General features: G+C 45.0%; 1 protein-coding gene across 1 annotated transcript in view; it reads left to right on the top strand.

Moving 5' to 3' along the window:
* Positions 1-437: 437 nt before the first annotated feature.
* The window catches only part of LOC139238019 (venom factor-like), a 220,191-nt gene continuing 206,948 nt past the window's right edge, over positions 438-13,680 (top strand). Inside the window, exons 1-4 of the mRNA XM_070867416.1 lie at positions 438-505; positions 4,129-4,321; positions 6,893-7,055; positions 8,936-9,006. Coding sequence (XP_070723517.1) covers positions 438-505; positions 4,129-4,321; positions 6,893-7,055; positions 8,936-9,006 — 495 coding nt within the window. The remainder of the gene's footprint in view (positions 506-4,128; positions 4,322-6,892; positions 7,056-8,935; positions 9,007-13,680) is intronic.

Genomic DNA, 13,680 nt, shown 5'->3' with positions numbered 1-13,680 from the left:
GTACGATGTGAATTTGAACTGGTCTGACTGCATTTTATGACCCTTGCATCACTGCAACACTGAAATCGCATTGCATTGACACAAAATGTGAAGTACCTGTATAACGGCCATAAAAATGTTCATCCCAAAACTTTGAAAACAGTATTTTGTAAGGCATATTTATGCTTCTTATCTTAGGTTGCCAAGGTCAAACTCTAAATCCCAGGCAAAAAGCCATCAAATGTCAGGAATCAACTGTTCTTCTCATAATTTCGGCAACCATTGGGTTTAAATTAACTCTTAATTAAACAAGTACAAACAGAGAATATTTGTTTTTTTAAGAGCAACCAGCAGTACAAATATTCCAATTGCTAAAGATTAATAGAGCTGTGCTAGATTTTTATATAAACCAATAATATTATTTGGAAAAGGTTGCCCCAGTGAAGCAGTCTGCCACCATGAGGGGCACCTCTCTGTTATTTGCTCTGTTGGTGTTTTTTCCCGCACTATCCCAATGTGACCCACTGTAAGTATGAGAAAATGTTTCTGTATTACGTTGAAATATACATTGTTTTCGAGTCCATTTAACTTTTTATATTCGACAACTTCCTTAGGTTATCCTGAAAAGAAGTGGGATGTCTCCCTCTGTTTCCGATGTATCACTCTCTTAATTGGCTTTCTAGTTTATTTTAAAGAATCTTATTAGAGTACTATTATGTTTTGGTAAAAGAAAGGAATTCAAGGCCTTAGAGATTGTGCAGAGGAATGAAAGGCATCAATTACGTGGGAAGACTAGAAAACTCGGGCTGTTCTCCTCGGAGCAGAGAAGGTTAAGGGGAGATATGATAGAGATATTCAAAGTCGTCAACGGTTTTAATAAGTAATAAGGAGAAACTGTTTCCAGCGGCAGGAGAGTCGGTAACCAGAGAACACAGATTTAAATTAATTAGCAAAGAAGCAGAGAGGCGATGAGGATTTTTTTTAACGTAGCGAGTTGTTATGATCTGGAATGCTCTGCCTGGACGGGTGGTGGAAGTAGATTCAATAATAGCTTTCAGAAGGGAATTGGATAAATACTTGAAGGGGAAACATTGATAGGGCTATGGGGAAAGACCAGGGGAGAGGGATGAATTGGATAGCTTTTTCATAAAGCCGGCACAGACACGATGGGCTGAATAGCCTGCTACTACGCTATATCATCATCATTAAATGCTAACTGGAACCACTTCCCTGCTGACGGTTATATATGCTGAACACAGGGAACAGCATCAAATAAGGGAAGTCATCTCAGCCAGATGACTTCCATGGAGAAGTAGATAGCTGTAATAGCTTCTGTAACAATAGTCTGCTCACAGAAAGACAAAAGAACTGAGGTCAACTTTAAAAATTTATTAAAGACACCTTTTATTTAAGGTCAGATGGAGATCTGCCTCCCTCAGATCTAGTCTAAAATCATTAAGAGCTATTGTTGTTGTTTGGTGCTGAACTTTGAGATAATTCGGGGCCAAAATAACCCAAACGGTGCGGATAATTCAAATAAAATTATTATTCTCTGCCCCAATCCATGGGGTGTAAAATAGAGGGGTTATGCCCTCCTTTCCTCTGTGATTTCGTTGGGGCGGTGTTTCGGGCGGCTGCGGGGTGGCAGTGAGTCATGAGCAGGACTGGAAGGCTGGCGGTGTCATCAGTGCCGCGCTGAGCATGTTAGTGGAATGTCAGCTCGATGCAGACATGTCACGCTAATGCGGAGCAAGTCCTTCCCCTTCAGTTACAGAAGAGGGCCGCTGTAAGCTCTGCAGGCACTTTAGTGGCGCCTGCTGGGTTGCCAGGGAGGGCTTTGGCCGGGCCAGCGGCCCGGTACCCAAGAGGGGGTGGCGGGCTGCCTGTTGGCGAATCGGCCGAAACCGTAGCTGCCATTATTGGGCCGCCTTCAGAGTCAGCCGACAATTAAAATAAAATGACGGCAGTGACAGATCGCCGTCCCCTTGAAGGGCGGACGCATCGCCCAGCCACTGGCAGGTTCCCGCCTATTCGTTTGCCCCCGTTTGGTAAGTCCTTACCGCCCCATTGGCGCAAATGGACCGTAAGGAGGGGGGCAATTTCGGCCCCTTCACATATTGGCATTGACATTGAGCCCAAGACTCTCCTCTATGATTCTGCCTGAAATTTGGAGGGATTGTGGCAAACAACCTCACCGCTTCAACAGGAATTTTTCTACCCCATCACACTTGCTGAGGCCACTTTTGGCTTCCCTGTCCCTTCCTACCACATGTGAATGGAGCAGTGGCATGGGGTTTGGCTCCCCCGAAGCATGTTCCAGTCTGACCCAGTTACCACTGCTTCTTGGAGCAGCCATGAAGAAGGTGGTACTAAGCCCCGGTAGCTCCAGTATGAATCCTTCGTTCCCCCAACCAGGTTTTTATAACAGGCTCTTTTCCTTCCATTCAGGCTTCCACTTAATCAACAATTTGTATTTATATAAACCTTTAACATAGTAAAATGTCCCAAGATGCTTTACAGGACTGTTTTAAAACAAAATTTGTCACCGAGCAACATAAGGAGATTTTAGGGCAGATGACCCAAAGCTTGGTCAAAGAGGTAGGTATTAAGGAACACCTTAAAGGAGTAAAGAGAGGCTGAGAGATTTAGGGAGAGAATTCCAGGCTTAGGGCCCAGGCACCTGAAGGCACGGCCACCGATGGTTGAGTGATTGAAATCGGGGATGCTCAAGAGGTCAGAATTATAGGGGTGCAGATATCTCGGAGCGTTGTGAGGCTTTAGGAGATTACAGAGCTAGGGAAGGGTGAGGCCATGGAGGGATTTGAAACAGGAAAAGTATTTTAAAGCGAGGTGTTGCTTAACTGGGAGCCAATGGAGGTCAGCAAGCACAGGGGTGATGGGTGAGCGGGCCTTGATACAAGTCTGGACATAAAGGCATAGATGAAGGTTTCAACAGAAGATGAGCTGAGCCACGGACAGAGTCTGGTGATGTTCTGGAGGTGGAGCTAGGCGGTCTTAGTAATGGTGCTGATGTAGTCGGAAGCTCATCTCGGGATCAAATATGACACCAATGTGTCAAACAGTCCGGTTCAGCCTCAGACATGGGTAGGTCTTCCCAATATTTGTTGGATAACCAGTCTGACAATTTACGTACAGTGGTGAGTTCGAGAGAGCTGGTGGTGAGATAGAGCTGGGTGTCGTCGGCGTACATGTAGAAACAAGCCTCAATCTCTATAGTTTGTTTAACTGCCCGGCTGCCTCTTATGATGTTGCAGTGGGTGTTCTGCTGTGGTTTCCTGGCCAGGTAATTTCAGGTTGCTTTTTCACAGTGGGGATCCTGCTGGGGCCCGTTGTACATATGCGATGAAACTGAAGCAAGTTTCCTGGTTCCGGTGCTGATGGACTGGTGAGTGGAATTCACCATCCACTGGAACGCTGCTGCTGGGTGGACAGTCCTGGACTGAGAGCTTTACCAGCATTCCAATTTGTTCTGAAACAAAAGCAGCAACCACAGAGCAAATTGTTTGTTCTGAACATGCTCCCATACTGCAGATGGTGCCTCTCACCCATCCCGCAGTGGAGTGTATGATCGGGATTCCTTCTGGCTCCGAGTGTATGTGAATGTTTGGTTAATTGAAATTTTCAAGACTGAGACCAATAGATTTTTGTTGGGTAAGGGTATCAAGGGGTATGGAAAACAGGCAGCTAAATGTTGAGGTAAAGGTCTAATTGAATGACGGAACAGGCTCAAGGGGCTGAATCATGGCCTACTTCTGTTCCTACATCTTATATGGTTCCAGTGCCTATTTAGCCTCAGTTCACTTTAAGAGCAAAGGATCTGGGCTGAGAGTGGGGATCCTGTTACTGGGGCTCAGAAGTAATGGTGACAAACCTCAATTAAATAAGCAATGTATCGATTCTCTTTATAGATTCCACCAATCTTGTTTCACTTTTCCAAATATATTTACATCTATCTAGCAGAGGTTATGAAGATTTATTCTCCGTAATGATTGGTTGGAGGAGCAAGATATTTGAGTTTGTAGCCCATCTGTCCACTAAATTGATCCCCAGAATCAGCAGGCTATGCTTCTACTGTGTCACCTTAATTATTACTGTGGACTAAATGTTAATGTTTACTTATTCTGACAGATATGTACTGACTACTCCAAATGTTTTGCGAATTGAAGGCGAAGAAACTGCAGTTGTGGAAGGCCACGGTATCAACTTTGACGTAAACGTTGACATTCGTTTGCAATATTTCCCTGAAAAAAACAGCATAATATTTCAAGAGGGAACATTGTTGTCATCAAATAATAATTATCAAGCTTCCGTGACTATTAAGGTAATTGGACTGAAAAACTAAGCACTTAAAGCAGCTAGCTCAGTTATTCCGCAGCTCTCCAAAGTAGCAGTTTTTGTTCAGAATAGCAAGCAATGGCGAGATATTGCTGCCAAAATAAGGGTGAGTTTGATGGCGCTCGACGTTATTCATGTGTAAATAGTCCAGCAACTTGTGGCAAGGAAGATACACCTTGTGAATTGAGAATCTTCACAAGTTCTGGTCGATTTGGGCTGCTGCACCATTGGCCTTGCAAAAATGGCAGCTTGCCCTTAACCTCCCCCATACGTTTCATGAAATTGCTACATTTGCACATCCATTGCCACTTTAACTTGCTGCAGAAAGCTAGAGCTGGAACAACATGTGTGCCTTTTTAATTATGAAATTTATATTCTTGCAATGTCATGCAATCTCTGCAGTTCAGAAAGGAATCAATTTAAACTGGAATTTCATTTCTTCAGGTAGTAAATTGTTGTTAGAGATTTTTTTAACTAATAATTTTACATTTTAACATTTTTTTGTATTTTTTCTTTCTGCCTCTTTTCTCGCTCTTAATTCGATCTTTCTTTCCCTCTTTATTTCTCTTTCTGCACCTGATCTGACTCTAATTGACCCTATTTCCTTCTCAGTCATTGCTGCCCTTAAATCTCATTGGTTTAAGAGATAGACTGTTGGTTCCATCATTCACCAAGGTCCCAGATGCCTCATTGCCCTCACTATGCCTTTAGCAGTTCACAGTTCCAGAAACTTACAGGGCAAATATTTTTGAGATGTCGGGTGAGGGAAAAGACTAACTAACAGGGCACACCGCAAAATGGCCCACTCCAGAAAAATCAGGGCCATTCAATGTGGTGACTAACGTTAGGTTGAAACACATCATTGTGTTGCAAAACCATCACAAGATAACATGGTTTTAGCTCTTCTTTCTGCCAAGCAACCAAGACTGTTTGTAGCCATTGCCAAACAGTATATTTACACTAATTTGCAAGCTTTTCTATCCATCATGATAAATCAAAATAACAAAGATGCTTCCCTGAGCTGTCTTGCAAAGTAATGATCCCTGCAAATGCTTTCTCACTTCTTACATGGCAGAATCAAACTAGCATAGACTCCTGCTTACACTGACTACCTGTGCTTGGGCAACAACAGATAAATCCCAGATCAGATGACTCTAGCTACAAAGCGTTCCATTAAAGGACTTCAACCAATAATAAGCCTGCTCCTTCTCGCAGGACTCAGATGCTGCTGTTAATCAGAACAATTCCACAAGATGCTTGATGTTCTGATCTGTGGTGGAGGATTTCAAGATCCAGTGAGGACTCATTTGGTTGTTTTGTGTCTGGCACCAGTAATAAATGACCATGAAAGCTACAGGATTGTCCTAAAAATATAACTGATTTACTAATGTCCTCGGGGAAGGAAACCTGCTTCCCTTATCTGTTCTGGCCCAAACATAATTCTAGTCCCACGCTACAGGGTTAACTGTTAATGCCCTCTGAAATGGCCTAGCTAGTCGACCAGTTATAAAACTATCAGGGCAACTGGAGATGGGAATAGATAGGTCTTGTCAGTGTTGGACACATCCCAAGAATAAATATTTTTAAATGTATTGTATGGGCAGGAGTGGGCTATTTGCTAACAATTCGAGAGTGTTCAACTCCATTCGCCACTCCTTTGATAATGAAGCAGTCTATAGCAGAGTTTGGACAACAGCCACATAGCTGCTGGTAATGACCATCTCCAGCAAGAAAAGTAAAGCAACTCTCTCCCTGCAGCTTCAATGGTACCACCATATTTAAATCGCCCGCCATCAACATCATGGGCGTCACCATTGACCAGAACCTTAACTGGAATAACTATATCATATCCGGAAAAGGGCAGAGTCTTGAGTACTCTGCAATCAGCGATTAGTCTTCTCAACAACCAAAGCTTCTCTACCATCTACAAGGCTCAAATCAGGAGTGTGATGGTCAATGTCCCCCCCCCGAAGGCCAGCGGGCATGTGGCCACGCAACAATCGGGAGGTCCTGTGCAGGCTGCTACTGAAAGATACTGCACAGCAAATTTAAAGGGACCGCGCACAAAGAAACATTAGATGGAACATTGGTGATGGCATGCTGATCACTCATCTGATTAGTTGTAGCTGCAACACTTAAGCACAAAACCATCCAGGTGAGAGCATTGTGCTTATTTAGCGCCCTATCACCGTGGGCTGTGGCTGCAGCATTTCCTGTCTACACTGCAGCAACTCAACAAGCTTACTTTGACATTACCTCTCCCACAAATCCCACTACCAAGAGAGACAAAAAGAGCGATATCATAGGAACACCATGGCCTAGAAACAGAGCACAGGGAATGATTCCTGCACTAGAACAGAAGACCTGAGGACCACCCGATATTGGTCCTCATTACCATCAAAACTGGCGAGCTGCAGACACCTACTGGGCATCACCAGCCAGATCAATGCTGAAGATTTGTGAAATTTCTACGGCCCGTGGGTAGATCTTAAAGAGGGGAGGAATGTGACCAGTCGGTATAATAACTCCAAATATTTTTGTTATTTTTCATTTCTAGATACCTCCAGATAGAATTAAAAAAGAAACCAGATTGATGCAGTATGTGGTGTTGGAAGCAGTATCACCGGTATTTCACTTGGAGAGAATCATCCTTATTTCACACCAAAGAGGACACATATTTATCCAGACTGACAAACCAATTTATACACCAACTCAAACTGGTAACTATGGCATATACAATGCTGTACGGGTGGCATGTATAAAATTGGTGGAGATACCTTGGGGCCGAAATTGCCCTCCGTCCCAAACGGGGTGCCCCTTCCGATAGAAATGATTATTCTCTGCCCCAATCCAAAATTGAGGTGTTAAAACTTTTTTTTTTGGTCCGGGGCCAGAAGGCAGACGGTGTCATCAACGCCGCGTTGAGCATGTCAGTGTGACGCTGATGATGTCTGCGCGACGAGGATGTCCCACGCCACGCTGACGCGTAGCATCGTCCCTCCCCTTCAGTTAAAGGGGAGGGCTACTGAAAACTCTCCAGCACATTAGTGGCGCCCACTGGGCCACCAAGGAGGGTTTCGGCCGGGCCAGCGGCCTGTTGGCGCTATTGTTGCGTCGACTTCAGAGTCGGCCGATAATGAAAATAAAATAGTGGCCGTGGCGGAGCGCCATCCCCTTTAAGGATGGATGCGCCGCCCAGCCACTGGCAGCTTCCCGCCAGGAAAAGCTGTCGGGGGCACTTTGCGGCAGCTCCGCTCCCATATGGAAATTTCCCTCATGGGATGGAAAGGGATCGCTGCTGGGTGGTAAGGGGACGGCGGGAGCCCGATGGGGCGGGAACACCTTACCGCCACGTTACCCCACCCCCCCCCACTTCCTGCCTGTTAAAACCAGAAATGGGCGCGTTTAACCTCCCTCCCACCAGACTGAACCCACATGTTTTTTGTGGTTAAAATTCCCCACATAATTTCTGCATTAAACACTCCCAAGTGATGCATAGTCCTGCCAGATCCTCTATACTCATCATCATAGGAAATCCCTCAGAATGGAGGAAGACTTGCTTCAACTCTAAAAATGAGTCCTTAGGTGACTGAACAGACCAATACAAGAGTCACAGTCCCTGTCACAGGTGGGATAGATAGTCATTGAGGGAAAGGGTGGATGGGACTGGTTTGCCGCATGTTCTTTCCGCTGCCTGTACTTGATTTCTGCATGCTCTCGGCGACGAGACTCGAGGTGCTCGAGGTAGTCCCCCTCGGTGACGATCGGGCCTCCTCCCCGCTATACTACCCCAACTGCATATCTCAGTCCAACCTCAGTAGAGCAGTCTCTACTGCACCAGAGCGATATTTTTTTCCATTAGCTTCTCTGAGTCAAGATTGTGAATTTGTGTCAAATTAGGAACAGTTTTGTGCTCACCTTGATAAGCACTTGTGTGCATGGGTGTGCGCACGCAAACTTAACATTTGTTATGTGTGAGGAAAATATTTGTAATAAGTCCTGTAAAGAATTTGTGATTTTTCCAAAGTGGCTGGGTCTTGTAGGATATGAAGGATTCTTGCATCCCAAGGACATCTTGTTTGATTTTGTGAGGATCGCTCATTTATGTATTTATCCTATGTTCCTGTATGCTTTGAGCTTCACATAGGAAGTATGGAGACCATGGGGAGGGATAGCCAGGCATTTTTTTGAATTTGGTAATTGCAACAGAAATCAAATGCTAACAGATGGCTGTGGATAGTGCAAGGGCCCAGGTGGGTTATCAACTGGATTGACTGCCCAACTCATGTTGCTTAGCATCTAGCAGAAACTTTCATCGTATCACTCTGGACTGACTGTGAATCCAGGTCTCAGAGGCCAATATCTAACCCACGGCACCACCCAGTTTCCATCATATATATTCTAAATGATTTGTTTTCCTTCAGCCTATCTAATAATATCAATGGCAGGTCCAACACATTGACATATATATATATAATTGCATTATTTATTGTGTGAATGTATCAGATTTGTAATGTCTTGAGTTTTATAGTACCTGAGTATGTAAATTTATTGTGAACGCATATTGTGTAGATTAACCGTTGTGCCCTTCTTTCTCTAGTGCTTTACCGTTTGCTCACTGTGGACAATGAGCTGAAGCCAACCAAAAAAAATGCAATTGTTGAATTTGTGGTAATGTATACATTCATATATTACAAACAAAGTAAGATCTTTTTGAAATTTTCATAATAGAAACATAGAAAATAGGTGCAGGAGTAGGCCATTCGGCCCTTCGAGCCTGCACCGCCATTCAATAAGATCATGGCTGATCATTCCATCAGTACCCCTTTCCTGCTTTTTCTCCATACCTCTTGATCCCCCGAGCCATAAGGGCCATATCTAACTCCCTCTTGAATATATCCAATGAACTGGCATCAACAACTCTCTGCGGTAGGGAATTCCATAGGTTAACAACTCTCTGAGTGAAGAAGTTTCTCCTGATCTCAGTCCCAAATGGCGTACCCCCCATCCTAAGACTATGTCCCCTGGTTCTGGACTTCCCCAACATCGAGAACATTCTTCCCGCATCTAACCTGTCCAGTCCCGTCAGAATCTTATATGTTTCTATGAGATCCCCTCTCATTCTTCTAAATGGCAGTGAATAAAAGCCCAGTTGATCCAGTCCCTCCTCATATGACAGCCCAGCCATCCCTGGAATCAGTCTGGTGAACCTTCGCTGCACTCGCTCAATAGCAAGAATGTCCTTCCTCAGACTAGGAGACCAAAACTGAACACAATATTCCAGGTGAGGCCTCACCACGGCCCTGTACAACTGCAGCAAGACCTCCCCGCTCCAATACTCAAATCCCTCAGCAATGAAGGCCAACATACCATCTGCCCTCCTCACCGCCCGCTGTACCTGCATGCCCAGCCCCAGTGACTGATGAACCATGACACCCAGGTCTCGTTGCACCTCCCCTTTTCCTAATCTGCCGCCATTCAGATAATATTCTGTCTTCGTGTTTTTGCCACCAAAGTGGATAACCTCACATTTATCTACACTGCATCCGCCATGCACTTGCCCACTCACCTAACCCGTCCAAGTCATCCTGCAGCCTCTCAGTGTCCTCCTCACAGCTCACACCGCCATCCAGTTCCGTGTCATCCGCAAACTTGGGAGACATTACACTCATTTCCATCATCTAAATCGCCAACGTACATTGCAAAGAGCTGGGGTCCCAGCGCTGAGCCCTGCGGCACCCCACTAATCACTGCCTGCCATTCTGAAAAGGACCCGTTTATCCCGACTCTCTGCTTCCTGTCTGCCAACCAGTTCTCTATCCACGTCAATACATTACACCCAATATTATGTGCTTTAATTTTGCACACCAATTTCTTGTGTGGGACGTTGTCAAAAGCCTTTTGAAAGTCCAAATACAACACATCCACTGGTTCTCCCTTGTCCACTCTACCAGTTACATCCTCAAAAAACTCTAGAAGATTTGTCAAGCATGATTTCCCTTTAATAAATCCATGCTGACTTGGACCGATCCCGTCACTGCTTTCCATATGTGCTGCTATTTCATCTTTAATAATTGATTCCAACATTTTCCCCACTACTGATGTCAGGCTAACTGGACTATAATTTCCCGTTTTCTCTCTCCCTCCTTTCTTAAAAAGTGGTGTTACATTAGCTACCCTCCAGTCCATAGGAACCGATCCAGAGTCGATAGACTGTTGGAAAATGATCACTAATGCATCCACTATTTCTAGAGCTACTTCCTTAAGTACTCTGGGATGCAGACTATCGGCCTTCAATCCCATCAATTTCCCTAACACAATTTCCCGCCTAATAAGGATTTCCTTCAGTTCCTCCTTCCCACTAGACCCTCGGTCCCCTAGTATTTCCGGAACATTATTCGTGTCTTCCTTCGTGAAGACAGAACCAAAGTATTTGTTTAACTGGTCCGCCATTTCTTTGTTCCCCATTATAAATTCACCTGAATCTGACTGCAAGGAACCTACGTTTGTTTTCACTAGTCGTTTTCTCTTCACATATCTATAGAAGCTTTTGCAGTTAGGTTTTTATGTTCCCAGCGAGCTTCCTCTCATACTTTATTTTCCCCCTCCTAATTAAACCCTTTGTCCTCCTCTGCTGTATTACAAAATTCTCCCAGTCCTCACGTTTTCTGCTTTTTCTGGCCAATTTATATGCCTCTTCCTTGGATTTAACACTATCCTTAATTTCCCTTGTTACCCACGGTTGAGCCACTTTCCCTGTTTTAATTTTACTCCAGACAGGGATGTAAAATTGTTGAAGTTCATCCATGTGATCTTTAAATGTTTGCCATTGCCTATCCACCGTCACTTTAAGTATCACTCACCAGTCTATTCTAGCCAATTCACATCTCATACCATCGAAGTTACCGTTCCTTAAGTTCAAGACCCTAGTCTCTGAATTAACTGTGTCACTCTCCATCTTAATAAAGAATTCTACCATATTATGGTCACTCTTCCCCAACGGGACTCGCACAACAAGATTGTCAATTAGTCCTTTCTCATTACACATCACCCAGTCTAGGATGGCCAGCCCTCTAGTTGGTTCCTCAACATATTGGTCTAGGAAACCATCCCTAATACACTCCAGGAAATCCTCCTCCACCGCATTGCTACCAGTTTGGTTAGCCCAATCAATATGTAGATTAAAGTTGCCCATGATAACTGCTGTACCTTTATTGCATGCATCCCTAATTTCTTGTTTGATGCTGTCCCCAACCTCACTACTACTGTTTGGTGGTCTGTACACAACTCCCACTAGCGTTTTCTGCCTTTTGGTATTCCGTAGCTCCAGCCATACCGATTCCACATCATCCAAGCTAATGTCCTTCCTTACTATTGCATTAATTTCCTCTTTAACCAGCAACGCCACCCCACCTCCTTTTCCTTTCTGACTGTCCTGCCTAAATGTTAAATACCTCTGTATGTTGAGTTCCCAGCCTTGGTCACCCTGGAGCCATGTCTCCATGATGCCAATTACATCATAACCATTAACTGCTATCTGTGCAGTTAATTTCGTCCAGCTTATTCCAAATACTCCTCGCATTGAGGCACAGAGCCTTCAGGCTTGTCTTATTAACACCCTTTGCCCCTTTAGAATTTTGCTGTAATGTTGCCCTTTTTGCTTTTTGCCTTGGGTTTCTCTGCCCTCCATTTTTACTTTTCTTCGTTCTGTCTTTTGCTTCTGCCCCCATTGTACTTTCCTCTGTCTCCCTGCATAGGTTCCCATCCCCTGCCATATTAGTTTAACCCCTCTCCAACAGCACTAGCAAACACTCCCCCTAGGACATTGATTCCGGCCCTGCCCAAGTGTAGACCGTCCGGTTTGTACTGGTCCCACCTCCCCCAGAACCGGTTCCAATGTCCCAAGAATTTGAATCCCTCCCTTCTGCACCACTCCTCAAGCCACGTATTCACCTGAGCTATCCTGCGATTCCAACTCTGACTAGCACGTGGCACTGGTAGAAATCCTGAGATTACTACTTTTGAGGTCCTACTTTTTCATTTAGCTCCTAGCTCCCTAAATTCGTCTTGTAGGACCTCATCCCGTTTTTTACCTATATTGTTGGTACCTATATGCACCACGACAACTGGCTGTTCCCCTCCCTCTTCAAAATGTCCTGCAACTACTCCGAGCCATCCTTGACCCTTGCGCCAGGGAGGCAACATACCATCCTAGAGTCTTGGTTGCGGCCGCAGAAACGTCTATCTATTCCCCTTACAATCAAATCCCCTATCACTATAGCTCTCCCACTCTTTTTCCTGCCCTCCTGTGTTGCAGAGCCACCCATGGTGCCATGAACTTGGCTGCTGCTGCTCTCCTCTGATGAGAAGCAAATGATGAAAGATCTGCACAAAACTTGGGGGAAAAATTCATGTTCGCCAGCCAAAACACCGGCAACTGTAGTGAAATGGCTGCAACTCGAACTGAGTGAAATTGTTCTGGGGGCATGGAGATAAGTGGTGCAGCGCTCACCTTGCATGCAACGCCGTCCTGGTGGGTTTGCTGGAGGGATCCGGGATGAAGTTTCTGTCAAGGTCTGGTGTTGCAGGTTTCCACAGCCTCTGTGAGTGCAGCTGTGGAACTTACAGGGAATTGTGGGCCATGAAGAGCTCTGAGAATTAAAGGGGTCATGCACACTGAAGCAATACAAAACAAAATGCAGTAAATCAATACATTATTTAGCCCTTTCTGCCTTTTAAGAAATATTCAATATTTAAAAGAAGTTCCAAATGTGAATATTCAGCTGTTCAAGCTGAATTACCTTCCTAACCTCAACAAATGGGAAAACTGCCTCAGCCATACTCCAGAAAGCCAGCGGATTCAGCAAGCCAGGAAAGGGGCACCGAAGGTCTCACACACAGCACTCCAGTTATGTGCAGGGGGTCTACCCACAATGGCCAGGAGGTCCTCCAGAAAGAACGATGTGGGAGTACTAAGGCCGTCACTGCCAGCAATGCCTAAAGAAGCATCATGACCTCAAACCACTGGTCACGGTCAGTGAATGCATCTTTGAAAGCCATCTGCTGCCAACTGCACCACTAGCTTCACATACTTCTCAATACACAACCCCCAATCACTCACCTACCAACAATCTGCACCAATGACGAGGCACATCTCCCGTTCCTAGCCTCACCTTACCCTCTTGGAAGATACGGTGCAGGCCTTGCCACCTTTGTTGGAACTGACCATCAGTGTTTCTGTCTGTGTTTTTATTCTGTAATCACAGCCAGAAGAGGAGGCCTGCTCGAAAGTCCCCTGCCAGGTACCCAGGATCAATGACATCCTAACACATCTTCCCAACAGAT

Source organism: Pristiophorus japonicus, chromosome 24 (assembly GCF_044704955.1).
Source record: "Pristiophorus japonicus isolate sPriJap1 chromosome 24, sPriJap1.hap1, whole genome shotgun sequence".
Lineage (NCBI taxonomy): Eukaryota > Metazoa > Chordata > Chondrichthyes > Pristiophoridae > Pristiophorus > Pristiophorus japonicus.
The sequence above is the reverse complement of the archived record's forward strand: the minus strand, read 5'-3'. Positions and strand labels throughout refer to the sequence as shown.